We start from the raw sequence: 24,227 nt of genomic DNA, 5'->3' as shown, positions 1-24,227 counted from the left end.
ATTTATATATTTGTGGAGGATTTTTTCATATTGTATAAACCTCAGCTATCCAATCCTGTTAACTACTTTTGATGTACAGTATTTTCCGCACCACGACGAAGATCCCTGATCTCATCCCATAATGTGAGTTTTTTCTGACTGCGGTCAACCGAAACTACTTCAACCTCAACCCAAACCTCGTGATTACACCTTTTGACACAAACTGTTGGTTAAAAAACACACAAAGCTCAAAATACAGGGGACACGATGTCTGCAATTTTAGTCCTTGAGCACAATAAGTTTCGAGTGTTCAAAATTCAAAACTTTTATAAAGCAATTTGCTAAGCATGTGCTAAACGGCTTTAGAGCTAAAAAGTTAATTTTAAGTTCTAAAAGGTACTATTTTATTACAGATGGATAAATTTCTAAGTCTAAAAAGCCATACAATGTAAAATTGTTGACGTCTTTTCGAAACTAATGGTTTTATGAGTTTTACAAATTTTAAATACCAATTTTATATGTAGTTTATTTGATTGGCAAAATACCTGTTAAGCGATTTCAAAGCTTCTGAAGTTAATTGTTGGTTGTAAAAGTATTTTATTATGATTAGATAAATTTCACAAGCTCTAAACGAAGAAATAAGAAGGTTTGCAGTTACCGTGGATCGGTATAAAAACACAGTGAATCGGAAGATTATTTATCCTCCATAATGTTTTTGGAAATATATACGAATATATCCACTACTTCATATTTTTTAGCTTCTATCGTAACATTTTAATAAATGTTTCGTTTTCATAGGATGTCTAGTATATACTTATTTTTCAAATTGGTCCACTCTTGAGTGCTACAAGACAATTAATAATAAATTGATGACTGAACAAACTTATGAACTCTTTTTATCTGTACGGTACTTATGTCAAATAGTATGTACATTCAAATATTCTTCATACTGTAGTATATTTTAGAACGTAATCAAACAAATTCCTAAACCTATAAAAATTAATCCTTACCTTGTTTTCCGTTGAACTTACCATTTGAAGGTAAACTCATTATCACCAAAAATATTAACGCGAAATAATCGGAAATCTAGGAAATAATCAGGAAATACAATATTTATTCAAGAATATCCAGAAATGCCGGGTGGCGGTGGGGACGCCACAAGCATGCTTTGACCACCAAGCTCTGTCCCCCCTCAAACCACCCCTTTAATTATATAATTGTCCAATAATATACCCGGTGAAACTGGACCCTCCTAAATTGGTCATGGGACGACGAGCGATGCCCAACCAGGCCCGGCATTTTTGATTAAGGAAATCGTTAAGGATTTTATAGTTAGTCCTCATTAAACACATCCAGCGTGTTTATCAAATTGAACTGCTTGTCAGCTGTTTAGTGCCAGTAGAAATAACTTACTCCGCTTCCCTAAACTTTGTCTCCGGTGTGTTTGAATATTTAATATTTTAACTGTTATTTGTGTAAATCTGTTTTGTGAGTAAAGTATGAAAAGTGTATACAAATTTCATTTAATAATTTCAAAATTAAAAACAATTAAATGTAACAGATTAAAACTTGGTTTGGTAAAATATTGATAATTACTTGCACCGGAATTTTAAATGAAAGAAGTAGTCTTCGATCTGTATATCAATATCGCAACTTCATGACTTTAAACAACCGACAAATGTTGTGCAGTTTGGGAAAACAAAAATAACTTTTATAAAAGAGTTTGAATTTAGTTAATTTTTGATCAAAGAAGACACAATCAAAATGGACAAACAGTAGGGATTATTTAAAAATCAGAATAGTTTGTTAAATTCAAATTTAACATAAAAAGATTGCCATGTATGGTTATTATAGTATGGTTTTTTATGGTAGATATACCAGTTTTGGTATGGGTTTTTTAGTTGTCTTTTTTCTAGAAGACTATTAAAAACATTTTAGTGTGGCATCGTAGCAAAATATATCTGATAATAGAATAAGAACCTCTACAAGAACAAAAAATGTTACAAAAAGGTAGTCAAAAAATATTTAACATTTTTGCCACTGGGACTGTAAGGAAACCCCACTGTATAAAGGTTGGAAACAAGCGAGGATCAGCCATTATGTTGTCCATCTCTTAGTTTTGCCTAAAACGTGTTCAAATAAATCCATAATTGATACAAACAGTTCTATACTTACATGTCGATTGTCATATTTCCATCAAACGTAATCTTGCAATAGGGGACAAAAGAGTTAGTCAATAAAAAAATCGGCATAAAAGTTATGTAAAATAAACCGGACGTTGAACATTTTCAGTTTATGGTAAAATAAGCTTCCACAGACAATACAACCATTGACCTTTTCTCGTACCTCCACTTGACTGTAAACGGACAGTGGGGAACAATCGAGACTTACATGTATGTCTGTGAGTCTACGCCAAGTGGGAGTTTCTCTTTGGTCAGAGGAAAGACTTGGCGTCCTGCTACCTGCACTATTGGCCCTTCAAAATAGTTCCCAAGCTTCACGGTACAGGGATTTTCTCAACCCCTCACAATTACTTCCTTTTCGTTATTGCGCTCTTTTGGTTTTATTTTACTCTGGAAACTAGATGTAGTTTCCATTACCGAGGTTAGTTTTGAAGGGTTCATAAATTTAATTTGTAAGCTTCCATTTATGATTACTTTTGTTTTTTCGCGATTGTACACTGTAACAAATATGTACGCGCACATCTCTGCCAAAATGTATTAGTTATGTTTGTTTAATGCCAACTCCCTCATTGAGTTTGTTTACGTGTATAAAATATGTACTTGATATGGTGGTGGTGTTAGTGAATAAATAGTCTTTAACTATGTTATGTTATCTATACAAGGTTTTTTTTTAACTGGAATCACAATTATGGAATTATCGCAATTATTCAAATTATGTAAAAATAATTGTTAAAACTGTTCACTAGGAGTTTCAAAAACGAGAATCTAATGGTTTTTATTTGAAAAAGTTCAATACTATTCAACGTAGTTAATAATAAGATAAATTACATCCATAAATAGATTAGAGGATGCCAAGAAAATCTGGTAAGTTCTGGATGGCTTAAAAAGATAATCTCTTTAGGTCCTGGATGCCCTTAAAAGTTTCTCTTCCTTTACCCATTCCGAGTGTTTTGACCTTGATTTGTGTTCCCAGTAGGTGGATGGTAGCGGGGAAAGCAGATCCTGAAATGCCCAAGAGGATGTACATTCACCCTGACTCGCCGAGCACAGGGGAACAGTGGATGCAGAAGGTCGTCTCCTTCCACAAGCTCAAGCTCACCAACAATATATCCGACAAGCACGGCTTCGTAAGTTGTTGAATACACTCGTTACATTAGTATTAGCGGAAGTGTGTACTCTCGCCACTTCCTTAACTTGCAAGTTAGGACCAAGTTGTCCTGTCGACTGTCTCATCCGATTATGTGCTTTAGATAGGATACCGGATGCCAAGTTTCTGAATCTACTCTGACTTTAGGTAGTATATCATGCAACTTTCTGAATGCGCGAAAGTATAACTGGGTCTAGTAAGTTGTTATGCAACTTAAACACAGTTAAAATACAATAACAGTGTGATTATAAAAATAACACAGAGTGGTTATCGAAATAACACAGTATATCATTTACAAATATATTTTGAAATAAAACTATTTCAAATTAAAAAACCTGACACTTATTGAATAAGTAGGTTAAACATTTTACAATTTTAAGGAACATAAAGACATGTTTTGTATATTTCATCAGACAGTCAAAGATAAACAAATTTTGACACTACTATCTAGATTATGGATTGATATTAAACCTTTTACTAACCAATATAGAATTTTGACTAAATTAAATATGACAATTTCGAGCTGTGTGACAAATATATTCGTATATTAAATTCAAGAATAATTTCAAAGCAACAATAATTAATGTTGGTCAAATCAATTACATCCGGCAGTATTTTACGCAACCCCTCTCCTGGTTGTGATGGAGGGGGGGGGGGCGACTGCTACAAGAACAGCGGCCAGATTCAATATTTGTTTACGTATAATTGGAGCTATGGCCAGCGCAGCGAGAATTAGAATTCGCACCAGCTTGTATCAATCGGGACCCTTGTACCTCGTTTGTAGCTCTTTGGATTGGGATATAAAGTAACTTGACCAAACACTGGCCAAAAATTGTTACTGTAAATCTGTCTATCTGTCCATTGGCTGATTGGGTTTGTGAAAGTAATTTAGAAAATAACTTTGATTTATATTTAGGCATTTCAGGCATAAGCAATAATTCGTCTCATATTCTAGCTTTACAATTTGTGCGTGCATTTTCACCTATATTTTAGTGTTTTGTAACCAAAGTTACTGTTATACTTTAATAGAAATAATATGGTTAACCTATAAATACTTCATTTGCGGGATTACTTTCTTTGGATGTATCATTTTTTTTTAATAAAGGGAGGTTGGCTGCCTCTATGACCCTACATTTGCCCAACACACCAACACAGTATGTTTCAGCTAACTTATTTTATTCCCGAAATAAAGCATTATGTGAGAACACATTCAAGCAGTCTCTTCGTAACATAACTTCCGAATAGCAAAGATTCAACTGGAATGAAAGTGTGGCAACAATAAACACCGCACGAGCACTAGTGCCGCGTAGCGCGTATTTCTGAACTCTGAAATGTTATGGTTGGTGAAAGGTGTTTTGGCATTTCGTTGCATCTACAGGATTGGTGAATCGAAACCAACTGTTAACAATTCGAAGTTTTACTGGTGCCTTCAGTACTAAACAGCTCTGTGATATATTATTGGGGTGGGATGAAGGTTTATCTACTGTATGGAAGTTTTGGATAGTTTTCGATGAAAAATCCCAATTGCTCGTCACCATAGAACTGGGGTGTCTTAAGGCAGTTAGATTACGGTAAAGTCTCCTGAACATGCCGGTGGTCACCGCAGGAATAAGATTGGCTTTTGTAGTATTAAACATTCAAAAATACGAAAAAATCTGTGAATTACTCGGTGTATAAATTTATATTTCGGTATTTTTACATATTATTCCATTGAAAATAATATTTCCTTACAATATTGAGTCATGATAAAACGGCAAAATATGACCAGCAAGACCACGTAAAAATATACTTTTAGGTTACAATCGACATTTAACTGAACGTTTTTAATTTTTTAAATTTTTTTGAATAAAATTAGTCAAATTACAGATTCGAGTGTTTACACTAGCCATAACCACCAACAACCGTAGTCGCCTCGGTTTGATGGACCCATTCGCGCCAAATTACTGTTCTAACAGCCTTCCTCCACTTTATTAGCATCTTTCTTTCCCGCGTTTTATTATGTTTATTGCTGACGCTTTATGTCACCACCGTTTTCCTGGATCGCAGAAAGCAAATAGGGTTGTTGTGTAATTTCTGACTAACATTATTACTAAACGTGTGTCCGACACATAGTAGGTTTTTAGTTACTCAGTTCAAATTATATCGTGTTGCAACTGAAGTAAATGCAATAAATATCCTACTCAATAATCATAAAAAAAATATACATAAAACCCATTTGAACCACATAAACTTTCGGGATAGCGTTTTCTTTCGCCATTTAATTTTTTCATTATGGTTTAGCTGGTATATTCGTTATACACCTTAAACACTTATGTGCATTCTATAATAACTTAACTTGGACTACAGAGATAAGATTAGGAATACAGATAATTTTGGTGTTCATTAGTTGAATAATTGAAATAATCTGTATTTACCATAGTATATTTTGACTTTATAAGATATGCTATGGAAATATCCCTTTAACATCTCTTGGGTCGCCCTAATCTTTATACAGTGTGGCAACACAATCATCTCGACACTGTGTTTGTTTCTTCCCTTTTACTCGCAAGGGGAGGCAGATGGGAGTATTTTGGAAATGTTGAAGCAGGAAAGTCCAATATTTGTCGTGTGTCTATGAAAGATCAAACACTCCTCACGGGCGTTTGACTGGTGAAATGCCGGCAACCGTTCGTGCGGACACAGTCTTTATTGATATCGGCGAGTGTCGATCGACAGGTACGAAGCCAAAGTCTGTAGTCAACAAAATGAAATTCTCAAGTATGTTCTTAGATTTAAACTATTTGTGACATAGAATTTAAATTAACTTCAAAATGGGAATTTTTTGAGTAATGTTTAATTGTTTACGTTGGTAACTCTTAGTTAACTTTAAACAATTTTTCAAGATGAATTAATAGTTTACGATTTAAAAAAATGCCGTTGTCCGAGTCCTATCTATGGTTTTCGTAATGTATTTTTCAATCAATCAGCTAGTTGTCTTTCACAAATTGCACATATTATGCATTAAATATCTCAATCAACCAAATTTTTCTGTTGGTATTCTGGTATTGACTTTTTGATACTATAGTAGGAATCCGATTTATACAAACCAATTGTAGCTATTAAAATATTGAAAATGGTATAATGAGCCACTCGTATAGTTCCCACTGCGTAAATAATTGTTTTTATGAATTTTTAACCTTCGATAGTTAGTTGTATGTGACATAATAGTTGCCGCACGTAAGTTTACCTGTTCAGTTGCGATTTTACCGTCTCAGTGTTGTTAAAACATTCACACCCGATGTAAAGTACTTGTAAGCGACGCACGCTAAGCGCCAGAGCGTCACTAAGTGCTAAGTGCCGATGTTCTAGCGTGGCGTATCGCTATCGACCGACGCGACGTGTCGGTGTCCACACGCCAACATGGTTTCTTTCATGCACAGAACACACATTTTTACACGTTGTCGCTCGATGCATCGATCGTCTGATGTGCCAACTAGGGCCCAACACGCCATCAAAGTAGCTCACAATATTGGTGTATATGAACGTATGCAGATCGTTAGTATCAGCTCGTTTGTTATGAACAATGCAATACTGGCCATGTGTAAACACGCTTGTAGTCTTGTACATAAACTTGTAATCACTTGTTCTGAGGCGTGAGTCGTGTATAGAAGCGTGAGTTGGTTAGATCATGGAGACTAAAGGCGGTGACACACTATCGATCTTTTCCCCGATCAAGACCCCGAACCGAGCAGGGAGAAGGGAGAAGGGAGATAAATATCAGCAAAATTTTACTCCGAACATTTCCCCGAACATGACCAAGACCAGACGAATTCTACCGAGCGCGGCAAAAGGAAGTTTGGAGAGAGATAGAGAGTGTGTGCGAGTGAGAGCGTGGAGGCAGTGCCGTGGAAGAGGGAGGGGGTGCATTGCCTTTAATAATATTAATGTTTATATTATTTTTTAAAGAATTTAAGTCAACATCAATTACTTAATTCAACCTTAATATTATTGATATAATTGATTTAACGGTTTCTACACTTTCAACCTTGACCAAACAAACCACAAACATTACATATAAAATGATTATAATATCTAACGGCAACATATTACCCAACATTTATTTATTTTACCAATTAAAGAGTTTAATTGCCATATTAAATCAGAACTATCAATGCTAGCGCAGGCGGCCGCTCGGTGCGGCGCTCGCGACGATGTACGGGGCAAAAATGTACCGTGACACACTATCGTACATCGGACCGTACATCGGACCGATCTTTTCTTTGATCTTTCGCCAAAAAACCGCCTCCAGAGCGCTCGTCTCCCTGCTCGACCTGATGTCTGGTTCGCCGTCTGGATCGGTGTATGGACCCGTGACACACTATCGAATATGCTCCCTTCGACCTCCCTTCTCCCTTCTCCCTGCTCGGTTCGGGGTCTTGTTCGGGGAAAAGATCGATAGTGTGTCACCGTCTTTAATATGGTGCTGGGAGTCTAACAGTTTCGATTTAAAATATACAATTTGTTGTCCTAGGGCGCTGGCCTCAAGCCCGGGATCGTTTTTCACATTAATTCAGGGTAGAGCTAAGGCTTGCGACATTTTAATTTAGATGAAATCACTGGTGATTTGGCGGGGTTCGAACCCGGGATCTCAGGACCTAAGTCCCACTAGACCAGTTCGCAACCCAAAATATACCATTTGACTAGGTTAGATTACTACAACGTCGAAAGACCAGGGTGCTTTTTTCATGGCAACGATTAATTAAACATAAGTGTTAAGTTGATCAAATGACATCTTTGTTACTGAACCAATACAAACGTTTTGGCCAGGATGTTTGTCCCATGACCAAGAGCAGCAAAATCCAGTTTCGAACACTCAAAAAGCTACTCTTTAGGGTTGAACCGGCAACCTCCTGATTTTAAGGCAAACACTATAATGACTTCACAACCCATATAGCCACTAATACGCAGCTATTTGCGAATATTTGTAACTGCAGTGGTAAACGTTTCTGTCGATCACACACGTCGGTTTGTAGACCCACTGACTTGTGAACACTCACGCAAACTCACTTGTGTACTAAGTGAAATTCTTCTTGTGACCCCAGACTCAGCTCATGATCCGTCGACACCCCGTAAGCCAAACGAAGCCGCCCGCCATGACTTCTCCGACAAACCAGTTTCTCCATAAACCGGCGCGATATCTTATTGAAAGAATACAGATTTAATGAAATTCCTTTTTTGTGGTGGTTGCCGTATATCGCGGCGCGTCGTCGGTGGCGCCAACAAGGAGGGGGGAGGGGACCTTTGCCCATTTTTATATCTTTCATAAATTCTCCGCTTATATTTTGTTTTTGTGTAAATAAAGCGTGCGGTACTAAACCGTACTAACAAAGTAGGCAGTTAAACTGTTTCATCTCCAACTGCCGGGGATGGCTATTACAATTTAGCAAAGGGTTACAATTCGGAATTGGTTTGCAAGCTATATAAATTAAGTGCATTTACACGAGATTTGTTAACTACAAATAATGTGAAAGTGGTTAAATAACAACTAAAACTAACAATTAATTAAATATATTAAATTTTTAATTACATTTTATTATATTTTTATTTTTTTACATTTTGGAGTAAGGGTTTTCTATGCATCATACGATTCTACAATTTGTGTATCACTGATACCAGTTTTTTGAGGTCAGATATATTTTTGAGGAACGTTTAAAAGTTGAAAACTGATTACGGACAATCAAAATGTTTGTTCGATCAAAGCAATATTCGAGGTAAATAGTCCTAATTGCACAATGTAGAAATTACGATCTAATTCTTTAGTTGTTGCTCTGCAAAGTCGAGTATGGTAGATGTGGTTATCTGTAAGTGATGTTGCACGTCTATGGTTGGTTGTAGTTATTGGTGCAGTTTACATAATGTACGAGGGCTAGCTACTGCAGAGCGGCATATAAGATGCATGGGCTAGGGCTAGGGATGTGGTGCGCTAGTAGTAGTGAGCGTGAGGTTCCGGACTTACACGCCAGTCCTCGGGGAAATCAACCAGAGGACCAGGCCTTGGACTGCAGTTGACCATTTTATTCATCGTCAAGGGACACCTCTAAACCCTTGTCGTGGAACCGGCTTCCCACTTTGCTATGTCTTCGGTCCAACCGTCTTATTTCGTTTGTTGTTTTTATAATTCGCTTTCGCATTTTCTCTTTGCGTGTTCCCTCTTCATTTGGAGATTGCCAGAGCTCTTTGTCCCACAGGATTTCATTGACATTACAAAGCTTTCGAAGGTAAATTTGAAGCAGAGTTGTATCTGTGAATTCAGTGAATATTTCTATGACAGGAAAGTGATGCCAAGAAAATCGTTTATTCATTTTCCTCTTTAGGATGGATATATTTTTGTCGCTTATATAAACCTATAAATGTGGTGTTCGTATAACTAGTAGGTATATTTGATGAAAGAATATTTTAAAATGACGGTGGTAAGGAAATGTACTCAACACCTTTGACAAGATGCAATTAACACTAAAATGTGTTAAGACGACTTGTGTAGGAGTCTTCATGGAGCTCTCCTTGATATCGACCGTATCTTAGGGCTGGGGAGACGGCGCGGTGGATGCGTGAGAATACATGATAACGCGTGTAATCTCTGGCGTATTTCTTGACCGAAGCCTCATGATTAACGACGGCGTTTACCCCGCAAATTCAGACAATTCCCCGTGAATCGTTGATGAGTTTGGGTTGAGACGGAAACTCCCTCAACATTTACTGAACAAAGGGGTGGTTCCTCGGTGAAATAACTCACCCTCGCGTCTTCAGTAAGATTGTCGCACACAGCACCTTTGCATTTCCTCAGGAGGAGAGTTTCCATTTGCATTCCGTGTGGAAGTTTGAGTTAATAATGTCGTATTCGTAAAAAAGTAGGATCGAGGGTATTAATTAATTTTCCAAGCGTCTCACGACGGTATACACAGGGTTCCCTCGTCAACACGTGTATCACAGACAAGACTAATTAATTACAAATCGGAGGCCTCGGCCTACGGACCTCCTCCTGTCGTCGCGCCACAAATCACCCGGTCCTCGGAACAAATCGGCCTGCGGAGCTGCGGTTTTTTCGAAGCGGTAAGGCGCCGAATTTCGGAATCGAAATGAAGACCGGTCGAGTCAGATGTTATCGGACGACAATATTCGGTCACAAACGGTTCGGATGTATCGGCATCTCGGTATTTTTTAGTTAGCGGATTTTAATGACGTCGAAACAAAAAGAGCGGGTGGCCTAGGAGGGTAGGACGCAAGGACGCCACGATAGTAGGCGATCGGTCGGCACCTTTGAGGCACAGGGAGATAACCCGGGCAAAAACATTGCAAACAGTGTCGGCAGCGGCACAATGGGGTCTGTACCCCGTAAAACAAGGCTTGGACGCTTGGCCGCACATAGCCTACCCTTGGCAACCCTTCCCACGCCTGGCGTCTCCAGCCTCCACACACCACTTGTCACTACATGCCACTCGTCTTTGTCACATCTTGTGCAATTTGGTAAACTTACAAACTTATTTGGCATTTATAATTCACTAGAAATTTGCGTATGAATTAAATTGGATACGGTATACTTAAAACAAAACAACAGAAAATGAACTGTTTGTAAACATTTTTGTCGTGGTTTAAAAACATCAAGATTACTGCACGAAGCTTACGTTTACCTTAAACTTTGGATTGCATGAATCAGCAACGAGAAAACCGGCACCGCTGCATAAAATGCTTACATGATGCAACCAATACCACTTTCAATAGTTTAATCAACTCGAAGTTGTTAATCACTTAACAGGTCTTCTGATTCATAAACATCGAATTGTTTATAGTTTCCGTTAACTGGATTAGGGTCCTCTTGACTTAATGTCGGTGTGTCGAAACTTGTCGTATTTATGTGATAATTACATGTAAATGAAGGAGGATAAATAGGAAAGCTCGTAACTTAGCCCGAGGCTTGCCTAAGTAAGTTGTGGATCATATGCCAAACAGTGTGTACACTAACCGGGTCATCCATTATGCACGATTATAGATAATAACTGGATGTTTGGCTATGCTGGGACGAGTCTTGGGACTGTTGGACCACCAATTACGTTGCAAATCATAAAATTAATAAACGCTGGGGAAAAGGTAGTGAAACCAGTGTCCAGTATAATTCCTATCGTAGCCTGCTTGACGATACCTTAGGTTAGGGGAAACTGATAGCATAATGAGTTAATAAATTTAGCAGTTATACTGTAGTACCATGGTGCCTAGTTGTCCAGGATCACTTGTAGCGTTAAACCATTAAAAGTAATAGTATATCGCAAAATTAACTAATATATATCCCCAAGATATTATAGAAGAACTAATACTTACTTACACTACTTCGTTCTAAAACCAACTTGTCTATGTATAAGATAGGTTATTGATGTCATAAGACACCTCCGGGAATATTAACTAGAAATACCTATAACAAATCGCAATCGGTAGTAAAGTCCTACAATGGTCATTGGTAAATAAACAAACCATTAAAGAATATTCACGAGGGCTTAAAAACCTTTTTAGACATGGGGCGCCACTCACCTGGCGCGGTAGACCTTCGAAAATCGTAAATAACGGCCCTAGACCATCAGACGGCCCAGCTGTGATCCCAGCCTGTCAACACGGCGACGCAGACCTTGTAGTCTGCAATAAATGGCCGTTAAATAGCCTCTAAAATATTTGTCTTGGTCACTTTCCCCCATAATGTGAGGAATCTTTATATTATACTTGAAGTTCTTATATTAAGAGGATATAGTTTTTGTCTTGTAGAGTTTTCATAGATTAATGAAATAACAAGTCACACGACGATTACAATCATTTCTGATGAACGTGACAAAGTGGCGTTGACTATGGATCCGTGAAAACCAATTTTAACGGATACGTGATGCGTCCAAAATAAGGATCTCCAATACTGCAAAATATGCTGAGACATGTTTTGAATTTATTATACATAAACAATAGTTTTTGTGAATATGTGCTGTTTCCTAACTAAACATCTCCTAAAATCGAATCATGCCAAAATATTTATTTTGTCCTAGGACGCTAGGCACGAGCATGGTGTTGTTTTTCACGTTACTTCAGGCCAGACCTAGGGGTTGCGGCATTGCGCTCTAACCACTAGACCAGCTCGCTCCCCTCATCCTAAAACGTAGGCCTACTAATTATTTGGAGTGATATTTTTAGAAATCTATGGAAAAGCAAAAAGTTTGTGGATACTTGCTCATACCTATCTATACGCGTTTATAACCCTAAATTATACATGTTCAGAGATACTATTCCTGTAGCTACGGTTTATGTCCAGGCCAAATATGTTTTAAAACTCGGGTTTTCTTTTATCCAAAACATATATTTCCGGAAAGATTATTCTAGTAGATACGTGCTAATGCTCTCCACTCGTGATGCGCCTATATTTACAGTAGCTCTAGCATAGAGACTGTGGGAAGTTTCAGAGGTAGGTAAGGTACGCTAGACCCAAGCAGCCGGTCTAGTGAGCTGTATGATGTCGCCTGGCCCGGGCGCCGGCCTCCGTTTGTCGGCACAATATTTGGCTTGGATTAGAGGAGCCGCCTCGGCTACTTAAACCCGAGTGGTTAAAACTGTTTAAAAAGAGCCCGGCCTCCCCCGCCTTGTTTGCCTGGTGCTGTCGCCTTTGGGTTGATTCGCAAATACCTCGTCCCTCGAGGCTCGATATCTCTGTTCCTTCGGGACTAGGTCTTCCTTTCCTTATCCTTACAATATAAAACCCTCTGCGTACAGAAAATCGACCAGATTTATAATATTTACAGTTTAATTTACTGATTTTAGCTGAAGTGGTAACATACATTAAACTCTATAACATCTAGTCGGATTTCGTTAAACTTAATAACTTATATACCAACTGTAAGATAATATTCGAAACTTGATTTGCTACATAAAGGGACATAGCACCAACGGATCATTTGCTGTGTATGCATAGCCAAATTGTCAAATATGGCACGTCTAAAACAGCAAGGCAGCGAGGCAACAGATTTCCCTTATTTATAGTGTTCATATAACAATGGAAGTAACACGAGCGTTCGATAGGTTTGGTCTATTGGTTGAATTTTAACAAACTTTCAAATATATATGTGCAAAATTACAAAAATGCCTTTCCCTACAGAGATACCTAGGAGGGTAGAGGGACGCCACGAGCGCTTTTAGCGAATTTCCCATATAGAATAAGCTAATACCGTAGTATTCGTGGTAAGACCTCGACCCGGGACCGATTTACTTTTTCGTTTTGAGGTCCCTAGAGGCCAAAAACACCATCCGTTCAAATTCATATATATATATATGTGTCCGTTAGCACGATAACTCGAGCAAAAATGATCCGATTTTGATGAAATTTTGTATAAACGTGTAAACCTACATTTATTCGAACGAGTTCGCGAACCAGCATGATCGGACTGTGGAAACGGGGGTTTGTGGGGAGTTTTATGGGGTAAAAATGGGTTTTCCCATTTTTGACCCTAAAAACACAAAATTTCACAATTTCTTTCCAAACCGTTAGACTGTGTTTTGTATAGAACTGTGTTTTGGAGCGAACAAGTGGCAAGGACAGCCGATAATTTTGATTATTCAGAACAATAAGCCTCAGAACGAAAGAAAAATTCTAAAAAAGTTCTGTGATTGGAGAATCGGTTATTCTTGAAAAAATCATTAATCCAAAGAACAGTTCGGAACCGTGTTTTAGCGGATGAGCGGCAATAAGAGCCGCATCGCGCGTCGTGTCTGCGAGTTGTCACCCCATAAACACACACGCTGGGGGAAGACCGGCCGTAGCTCGTAATAGCTGTCACGGTTGCCCAAATATTATACATAATCATTTGACCGGGTCTAGTCATGAATATATTATCAAATTGGATCGTGTCTGGCACAGACTCAGGCGCCACCGTCGTCTCGTCGGGCGAGGAGTCATCAACGTCTAAATCCAGGTAGCCCTTCGGGACCGTCCTGAGAGATATGTAATCTGAACTGGTCAGATGATTAATCATTTGAAATATGCACAAGGAACACTTACCTTGTTTTGTGAAAGGTTGCTGATTATGTTTAAATAAGATAATGCACAACAGAGTAATAAGTCAAAACAGACGTTTAAAACAAACTATGAAAGAGTCTTTAAAACTATGTTCATGGAATTTATAGAACGACAGTGTTGTTTACATTAAATAACTGTAAGTTTTATTTGTAAAGATCTTATAGCTAGTAGATTTAACATACATGAGCAAACCCTATTCCAAAATAGTAAATGTAAGTAGGTTCATTTAAATTGAAACTACAGTTTTAACTTTTATTATAATATTTTTTACTTTGCCGCATTTCCTATCAGAATTAGTATGCATATTCATAGGAAACGTATTTTTTCTGTAGAAAAATGCCTGTAGTTAGGCAAAAGAAGAACAGTCCACAAGTGTTACTTATTTGGATATGGTTAGATGGTAGAAAACGAATTCGAGTATTTTCTCAAATAGTTCACTATAATCGTCGACTCTGACTGTTACTTATGACTCCACCTTAAATAATCCCATACTCAAATGTTGTGCAGGTAGTTCCTTAATTTTGCATATGCAAATCAAAAAAAATCCGATACAGTATGGAAACTCGTCTAATCTCAGGATATGTCGCAATAAAACTCTTTATTTGGAAAATTAGTGGTTTTGCTCAATCGCCAATTCCGGACAATGACCGAAATTGTTGCTCTCTGCGCGGTGAACACAAAATACCCATCGTGTGGTGAGCATCAACATTCGCAAGTGGAAGTCCACATAACGCCAAACTCATGTAAAAAAGCATAAAATCGTGGGGCGCTCGGAATCGTACAATTTCCGGGGGTTAACACCGTCCGGCGTGGGGACAGAGGGGGCGGCGGAGATAACAAAAGGGGGGTAATAAGTCAGGCCTCACATACCGTCCTGACATTGTTTACAAAATGAGGGACAAAGTAAACGATCACGGCTGCGACTTCATTTGCGGAACAGAACTCGTGCGAGGAAACTGTTTATCGTGGGGGTGGAGGGTGGTGCCTGGGTTGGCACCGCCCCCGCAACCTCCCCTACAAGTGTAATAGACAGGCCCCGACATACGATCGTAAAAATAACTGGACCCGGACCTCAGTAATCGGCTCGATAACGCGTGTCTTTCTTTTAACCACCGAGAGTACTAAAGTCGCAGTGATGTGATACACCGTCCCGTCGGATTGGACCACTAATACTCGTTATAACCAATTATGAATACTGTTTTGGTTATATAGTTTTTAACAATTACAACATATGGTTATGGGAACCTCAAGAATGTAACGTTGTTTCAAACTAGATTATAGATTCATCGATGCGGGTTGTACTGAGTTAAATGAACAATAATTGTATATGTACCAAAGACCATTAAACTTTTGTGGGTAATCGTGTAAACAGTATTACAGGTGTTATTTCATAAATTATTTAACTTGATTTTATTTTATAGGGTAAATCTTCTATGTAAAAGTAAAATTTGTAACGTATGAAGTACAAACTTCTTTACTGTGAATCGATTTATAGTCAATTTTTTGATTGTGATTTACAAGGTGTTAAATACATTCATATCAATAAACAATTCTATAAAATGCGTAAAAAAATCATAAACATTTCATCTGAAGCTGTTAAAAAACAAGTGAGAGAGCAAGTGCAAACCAAAGGCGGCAGAAAGTGGCGTGAAGAGGGTTCGGTTAAAGTATTTACATAAAACAATATGCAAAGCGCGGACTATCTCGGTAACTTTATTTACAGAAGGAAGCGAGCAGAACACGGATAGGCCGAGGGCAATTATCGGGCTAAGTAAAAGAAACACTCGGGAGTTCACAATTTAGGAGTCTTGTGATTAAATAGGAGAGGAAAATTGTAGGTAGGACTGGCTTGTGGTGCGACGAACCTCATTTGTTCTTATCGCGAGTATTAATGACCACCGGTGGTTGCAGGGGTGGTATACCTCTCTACACTCGATTTATCGCTCACTCCACCCACACCCGCTCCTCCTTTGTTCGACCACAGGACTGTGTTGTAAGGTAGCAACAGCAACTACATGTTAGTCACAATGGAATGTGTAGTCTCCAAGTACACCTTGGCAACCTACTTTTACCCTGTCTACACACATTCTACTCATCTTGCACATCGTTTTCACACAATATCGTATGCGGTTTCTCCATCCGCAATCATCTCAATTTACACTTGACTTCACCACCTCAGTGCGTATTCAAATCTATCAAGTAAGCGTTCCTGTGTTTCTCTTTTTGGTAATCTTGGTTGTCTACAACCAGGATCCTCAGGAAGGTGTATGTGAACCACTCACTGCGAATACAATCTAGTAATTTCAATGATGTAAATATTTAGAAATAAATAAAACTACTGTATTATAATAATATTGCTAACAATATCTATAGCAAACGTCACCAGTTGCAGTATTATCACCATCGTTTATCTGACAAAGAACGCAAAGTTTGACCTAACCTCAACCACCAAACCCAGCAGAGGGGCAGGAGCCACCAAGGGGATGCAAGGCCGGAGACGGAAGTGACATATCGACGGTCAACATTTACATACGCATTCGAGTAGAGCAATTAATATTTGGTAGGATATCGGATTAGGAAGTGATGATGGTAGTTCGCACGTGCCGCAACATCGTCGCTTCGTCGCGCGTCGCGTCGTCGGTCGTCGGGTGGGGTGGGCGGAAGAACTGTCGTTCGGGCGGTAGCGCGTGCGCTGGGCCATTTGCACATAAATAGTAGTCAATGCGCGTTCACTAACTGTGACACTTCCGTTTTTTACAAGAGTAATATTAATTTTGTCCAAACGTCTTTTATGATGCGCACGGGACGCGGTCGAGGGATTCTCTTAGTTAACATAATGTATTCAGGGTGGGCAAGACATATACCTTCCGGAGTGGAATAGAGCATCGGTAGTGCAAGGCTTCGACGCCAATAACAGCTAGACCCGTGTCATCTGCCGCACAAGCGGGTATTTTAACACACAACTGCGTTTAGTCCTCAGAGGGAAATTAGAAGACAATCGATAAGTAAGATTATCACCCTGAATGGTCAATATAATAGAAAACTAAACAGTTTTACCTGTTGGTTGTTACACACATTCGCCTGTAATCTGGAAGCTTACGTTTAACTTATATTCAGGCTGCGTGCAATATGATACCACGGTCTTCCGGTGTCGCTCATGTAATAGCCAGACTCGTCCAGTGAATGCGGCCCGTGTCTGCAACCTTTTGCTCCAAATACACGCTCTACAATATTTGATGTACATAGTTGAATTTCACAAGGACCCTGAGTCATCCGACAAAATTCACCACCAGCGCCCGCTTGTGGACGGAATACACCCAGCGGCGCGTCTGAAGTCTTCATTGATAGCCGAGCTGCGACTGAGGAAGGAGTTAGAAGAAGGTCGTTTCTTTACATTCGCCGTCCACGCGAGCCGAAGCGAAAGGTACAGATTTGTATTTTAAGTAGGTCGGAGGACACGTCGCTAGAACACGTAGGTAACAAGCGTACGTGCGGTCGTATCGTCGGGTCGCTAGTTCCCACATTTGTTACGTACACTCTGCAGTCCTCAGTCTACACCTACATCGCTCATACTAATGTGGTCCTCGCCACCTTCAACACCTCAGACATGGGAACAAATATACCAACACACACTTTCAAACACTTATGTTTTGCCCCTGGAATCGGATGATGTCTACTATTTGTCTCATTTATCTTTTATTCTTTATCAATCAACCATGAGTGCAAAAGGTGGAAAATATCGTCGTTGATCTAGGACTATAGATTGATACTGACAATGCAAATAATAGAAAGTTTTAACGTTTCTTATTTTGAACAACTCGTGTCCATATTCACTTTAATACACTTACCATTGCCCATGAAATCGAATACTGTACCCTTTTTGTCTAGTAAATTTGAAGCTCAAGGAAGGGAGGTAAATTTCTACGTAAATAATCTAAAACATCAATACCGCAGGGAAAATAAAATTATTTTATCTACATACTCTTAATACTGTTATCCAAAATATCTCCATAAACATGTTTTGTTAAATCAAAATGATTCACGTTTTCGCGTCAAGCACGAAGCAAATTTATATTTGTCTAGAGACTACAATACAGTTATACTCGTAGATATACTCAGTGGAGTATCCCACTATCTACTCCATGGAGTGCCCCATAATGATGTACATTGCGATGGTATTGTTTTACTGCCCTGTTTTTGTATACGGATGAGATGTTAGACTCCACACCTGCAGTGTAACTCTGATCCTCGACATCGGCGACGTCGGGGGCGGAGAACGAAAGAAACGGGAGAAACGGGAGGTCGAGGGAGGAAAGAGAAATGTAATCTTTCTTAGTGCAGTGTGGAGGGGAACGTGAACGGCGTTCTTCCTCCGACTCTATTGTTTTATTTACGACGAACGCTACAAAATCGGATTTACCTTAAGTTCGGTTTCGGTATATCAGCAAAGTCAACACAATCGCAGTCGTAATCAGAGCCCGTCGATCGAGAGAACAACTCCCCGCATTCTTGATTTTATGCGGTAATTCCCTTATCTTATTACCCGGTGTTCCCGAATACATACCCTCACAGACTCTTGATAAGGGGGTGGAACCAACTCTGCTTTTGCTGGGCACATCTGTTGAGAAAATCCTAGTACACTATTCATATTTTAAATATTGATAACTTCAAACCCTTTAAACAATATACGAAATTACAAATGCATATCAAGAAGTTACTAACCCTAAAGTAACTGTATTTTTATGATCTCGTATGTTCAGATTGAGTGGCTGTTATAAGAAGTGCAGTAATATCTTAATTTGCAATGTTTTAAATCATTAATTAGTTTGCGTCGAGTTCTACATTTTTATACTCAGCACAGTATTAACACAGTGTTAAATTATTATGTAATCTTCATTTTTAAATTCTCTGAAAACGTCACCTAATGCGAATTGTTATTCTATTGTCAACAAGTAAACAAATGGAGTTGTACCATGTACCATGGAGCTTCCTTTATCAGGTTATAATTTGCTTCAAGAAATCGATAATGTTAATTTCAACGATATCCTCTGAAGGTTTCTTATTTTAATTCAAAAAGAAAGTTAAAATAAATTTATTCTGCATGTATTTAATCGAGTAATGTCCATGTACATTAACACTTTTGTATTGTATTTATCTGGTCTGCCTATAATGTTTTCCTAATCCTTACATGTTGCAATGAGAATGTTTCTACATAAAATATCCATTTATGCTAGCTATTACACATAGTAGTTTTTAAACCTGAAGTTGTACAATTATTGTTTAAGTTGTATGAATCCAACCCTTTGCAATCCAAACCCTTACGACTGGGCTCTGAAGGGGGACTTGATTGAAACGCTATAAACTGGGCAATAAACAAAAAGGCATCACAGCAGATTTCGAGAGCTGATCATTTCAAGGCTTGGGTTTATATAAGGATTTGAAAATAATTTATTTTTCAAACATCCCCCATCAGTGTCCCTGAACCTAAAGCGGTATATATACATCCATAATTAATTGTAACATTGTTTACAAGTTTTTATAAAATATTTATACACATTTTGGAATAATCGTTTAGTTATTATAAGTGGGATGTACAACGTATAAGATGTACTAATTGCTCAAAATCAATACATTATATCGATGTTTTTATTTCATATTCCTGAAAGCTAAGAACATTTTCATTATCAATGTTGTATGTGATATGTAAAGCTTTTGATCAGCCCTCGTATTCTGATGTGATGTTGGTTTGTTTCATGTGATGCTCAGATGAACAATGAAGAAATCAGTCTGGTAAGTCCACACTCCTCACTTTTATTATTATGACAACACTATTAGTTTGATTACCAATATAGTTACAGTTTTAATTGATCATTTGTGTAATGTCGAAAATGATGGGCGATTGTATTCTTGCAGCTTGCATAGTTAATTTTATTTCGAAAACATGTTAAAGGCATTTATTTTGCTGCAGATTCTAATTAACTTATGTTTGAAAATTGTGTAAAATTATTTGTTATATTTTAATTAATTACTTTCGAGTAGGCTTACTATAAGGAGTAGGAGTACTATAGAGTATTCCATTTCCTTTTAAAAGATTCTACAAAAGCACAATTGTGGTTTTTCATACAACAATTAGATTTACCGTGGATTTAGATATCCGTATGGATTTAGGTGACACAGTTGATTGCAGCCTCTGCTCTCAACGACTACTATGTTGTTTCTGTGTACAGTTTCATGTACAGTAGGTGTGTGTTGAGACGCCGCCAATTCCACACACACGGTGTCTCAGTTGGTCGCAGCCTCTGCTCTCAACGACTACTGTGTTGTTCCTGTGTACAGTTTCATGTACAGTAGGTGTGTGTTGAGACACCGCCAATTCCACGCACACGGTGTCTCAGTTCGTCGCAGCCTCTGCTCTCAACGACTACTATGTTGTTTCTGTGTACAGTTTCATGTACAGTAGGTGTGTGTTGAGACGCCGCCAATTCCACACACACGGTGTCTCAGTTGGTCGCAGCCTCTGCTCTCAACGACTACTGTGTTGTTCCTGTGTACAGTTTCATGTACAGTAGGTGTGTGTTGAGACACCGCCAATTCCACGCACACGGTGTCTCAGTTCGTCGCAGCCTCTGCTCTCAACGACCACTGTGTTGTTCCTGTGTACAATTTCATGTACAGTAGGTGTGTGTTGAGACGCCGCCAATTCCACACACACGGTGTCTCAGTTGGTCACAGCCTCTGCTCTCAACGACTACTATGTTGTTTCTGTGTACAGTTTCATGTACAGTAGGTGTGTGTTGAGACGCCGCCAATTCCACACACACGGTGTCTCAGTTGGTCGCAGCCTCTGCTCTCAACGACTACTGTGTTGTTCCTGTGTACAGTTTCATGTACAGTAGGTGTGTGTTGAGACACCGCCAATTCCACGCACACGGTGTCTCAGTTCGTCGCAGCCTCTGCTCTCAACGACCACTGTGTTGTTCCTGTGTACAGTTTCATGTACAGTAGGTGTGTGTTGAGACGCCGCCAATTCCACACACACGGTGTCTCAGTTCGTCGCAGCCTCTGCTCTCAACGACTACTATGTTGTTTCTGTGTACAGTTTCATGTACAGTAGGTGTGTGTTGAGACACCGCCAATTCCACGCACACGGTGTCTCAGTTCGTCGCAGCCTCTGCTCTCAACGACCACTGTGTTGTTCCTGTGTACAGTTTCATGTACAGTAGGTGTGTGTTGAGACGCCGCCAATTCCACACACACGGTGTCTCAGTTGGTCACAGCCTCTGCTCTCAACGACCACTGTGTTGTTCCTGTGTACAGTTTCATGTACAGTAGGTGTGTGTTGAGACGCCGCCAATTCCACACACACGGTGTCTCAGTTGGTCGCAGCCTCTGCTCTCAACGACTACTATGTTGTTTCTGTGTACAGTTTCATGTACAGTAGGTGTGTGTTGAGACGCCGCCAATTCCACACACACGGTGTCTCAGTTGGTCGCAGCCTCTGCTCTCAACGACTACTGTGTTGTTCCTGTGTACAGTTTCATGTACAGTAGGTGTGTGTTGAGACACCGCCAATTCCACGCACACGGTGTCTCAGTTCGTCGCAGCCTCTGCTCTCAACGACCACTGTGTTGTTCCTGTGTACAGTTTCATGTACAGTAGGTGTGTGTTGAGACGCCGCCAATTCCACACACACGGTGTCTCAGTTGGTCACAGCCTCTGCTCTCAACGACCACTGTGTTGTTCCTGTGTACAGTTTCATGTACAGTAGGTGTGTGTTGAGACGCCGCCAATTCCACACACACGGTGTCTCAGTTGGTCACAGCCTCTGCTCTCAACGACCACTGTGTTGTTCCTGTGTACAGTTTCATGTACAGTAGGTGTGTGTTGAGACGCCGCCAATTCCACACACACGGTGTCTCAGTTCGTCACAGCCTCTGCTCTCAACGACCACTGTGTTGTTCCTGTGTACAGTTTCATGTACAGTAGGTGTGTGTTGAGACGCCGCCAATTCCACACACACGGTGTCTCAGTTGGTCACAGCCTCTGCTCTCAACGACCACTGTGTTGTTCCTGTGTACAGTTTCATGTACAGTAGGTGTGTGTTGAGACGCCGCCAATTCCACACACACGGTGTCTCAGTTGGTCACAGCCTCTGCTCTCAACGACCACTGTGTTGTTCCTGTGTACAGTTTCATGTACAGTAGGTGTGTGTTGAGACGCCGCCAATTCCACACACACGGTGTCTCAGTTCGTCGCAGCCTCTGCTCTCAACGACCACTGTGTTGTTCCTGTGTACAGTTTCATGTACAGTAGGTGTGTGTTGAGACGCCGCCAATTCCACACACACGGTGTCTCAGTTGGTCACAGCCTCTGCTCTCAACGACCACTGTGTTGTTCCTGTGTACAGTTTCATGTACAGTAGGTGTGTGTTGAGACGCCGCCAATTCCACACACACGGTGTCTCAGTTGGTCACAGCCTCTGCTCTCAACGACCACTGTGTTGTTCCTGTGTACAGTTTCATGTACAGTAGGTGTGTGTTGAGACGCCGCCAATTCCACACACACGGTGTCTCAGTTCGTCACAGCCTCTGCTCTCAACGACCACTGTGTTGTTCCTGTGTACAGTTTCATGTACAGTAGGTGTGTGTTGAGACGCCGCCAATTCCACACACACGGTGTCTCAGTTGGTCGCAGCCTCTGCTCTCAACGACCACTGTGTTGTTCCTGTGTACAGTTTCATGTACAGTAGGTGTGTGTTGAGACGCCGCCAATTCCACACACACGGTGTCTCAGTTGGTCACAGCCTCTGCTCTCAACGACCACTGTGTTGTTCCTGTGTACAGTTTCATGTACAGTAGGTGTGTGTTGAGACGCCGCCAATTCCACACACACGGTGTCTCAGTTGGTCACAGCCTCTGCTCTCAACGACCACTGTGTTGTTCCTGTGTACAGTTTCATTTACAGTAGGTGTGTGTTGAGACGCCGCCAATTCCACACACACGGTGTCTCAGTTGGTCACAGCCTCTGCTCTCCACGATTAGTTGCAAGATTCATCTCCCGCGACGCCGATGACAACGTTTAATGTTGTAGAACAATGACTCGCATGATTTATCTGCAAGATTATAATTCTCGCTCTGATGTTTTACCGAGCCAACTGGGCATAAATAGTCGCTATCTAGTAGTACACAAACGGGCGATTATCTCTACTGTCTGTGGTGGTTTCAAAAAAATCTTTGTTGTATTTTTAACAAACTCAATTTATCTTTTACGTCTATTTCTTTATGTCGTCTCGGATATTCCAAGTATTTCATATTAATTACTTATTCTGTTCACAGAATTGTGGCGCGTATTATCGTTTTGTGTGAATAATTTAAAATATCGATTTAAGTTCCCCAACGGTTCCAAACGAGTGAATATCTTAAAATAAAAACTTCTGTAGATGAATTTTTTTATGATGTCCTTGTAACTTTCTCAGTACGTTTATGTATCCAGTCGGAGTCATGGCACTAAGTCCGCGTATAACTCCTTCTTCTGTTCCCTTTTACGTATTTTACTCCCCGTTTAGTAGTGTCCGACATCTGCCTAACGTCGTCGAATTTACACCTGCAGGAGACCGTCCCCTACAAGGGTGACCACCGTATCCGGAGACAAAAACGACAGTAACTCCGTCTTTTATAGGAGCATAAAACAGCACAAAACCTACCAGAACAGATCGCGGAATCGTCAACTGTCGCAACATTTGTACGATGGGACATAACAGTCTCGGGTGATGCTAGGACCAAACTGGGAAACCTACTAGGACCTTCGTCAAACAATCATTTCCAGTCAGAGGCATTACAAGATT

At 39.8% G+C, this 24,227-nt stretch overlaps 1 protein-coding gene across 7 annotated transcripts in view; it reads left to right on the top strand.

The window, feature by feature from the left end:
* LOC128998507 (optomotor-blind protein) overlaps positions 1-24,227 on the top strand; it is a 92,802-nt gene that overhangs the window by 36,693 nt on the left and 31,882 nt on the right. For 4 of the 7 annotated variants that reach the window (XM_054424673.1, XM_054424674.1, XM_054424671.1 and 1 more), the window contains exons 3-4: positions 3,136-3,289; positions 20,150-20,173. In XM_054424673.1, coding sequence (XP_054280648.1) covers positions 3,136-3,289; positions 20,150-20,173 — 178 coding nt within the window. The remainder of the gene's footprint in view (positions 1-3,135; positions 3,290-20,149; positions 20,174-24,227) is intronic. The other 3 variants (XM_054424678.1, XM_054424675.1, XM_054424676.1) reach the window with 1 other exon arrangement.

Source organism: Macrosteles quadrilineatus, unplaced genomic scaffold (genome assembly GCF_028750875.1).
Source record: "Macrosteles quadrilineatus isolate MER2022 unplaced genomic scaffold, UCM_ALF_1.0 Scaffold_7__1_contigs__length_78375512, whole genome shotgun sequence".
Lineage (NCBI taxonomy): Eukaryota > Metazoa > Arthropoda > Insecta > Hemiptera > Cicadellidae > Macrosteles > Macrosteles quadrilineatus.
This window is presented reverse-complemented; position numbering and strand designations above follow the sequence as displayed.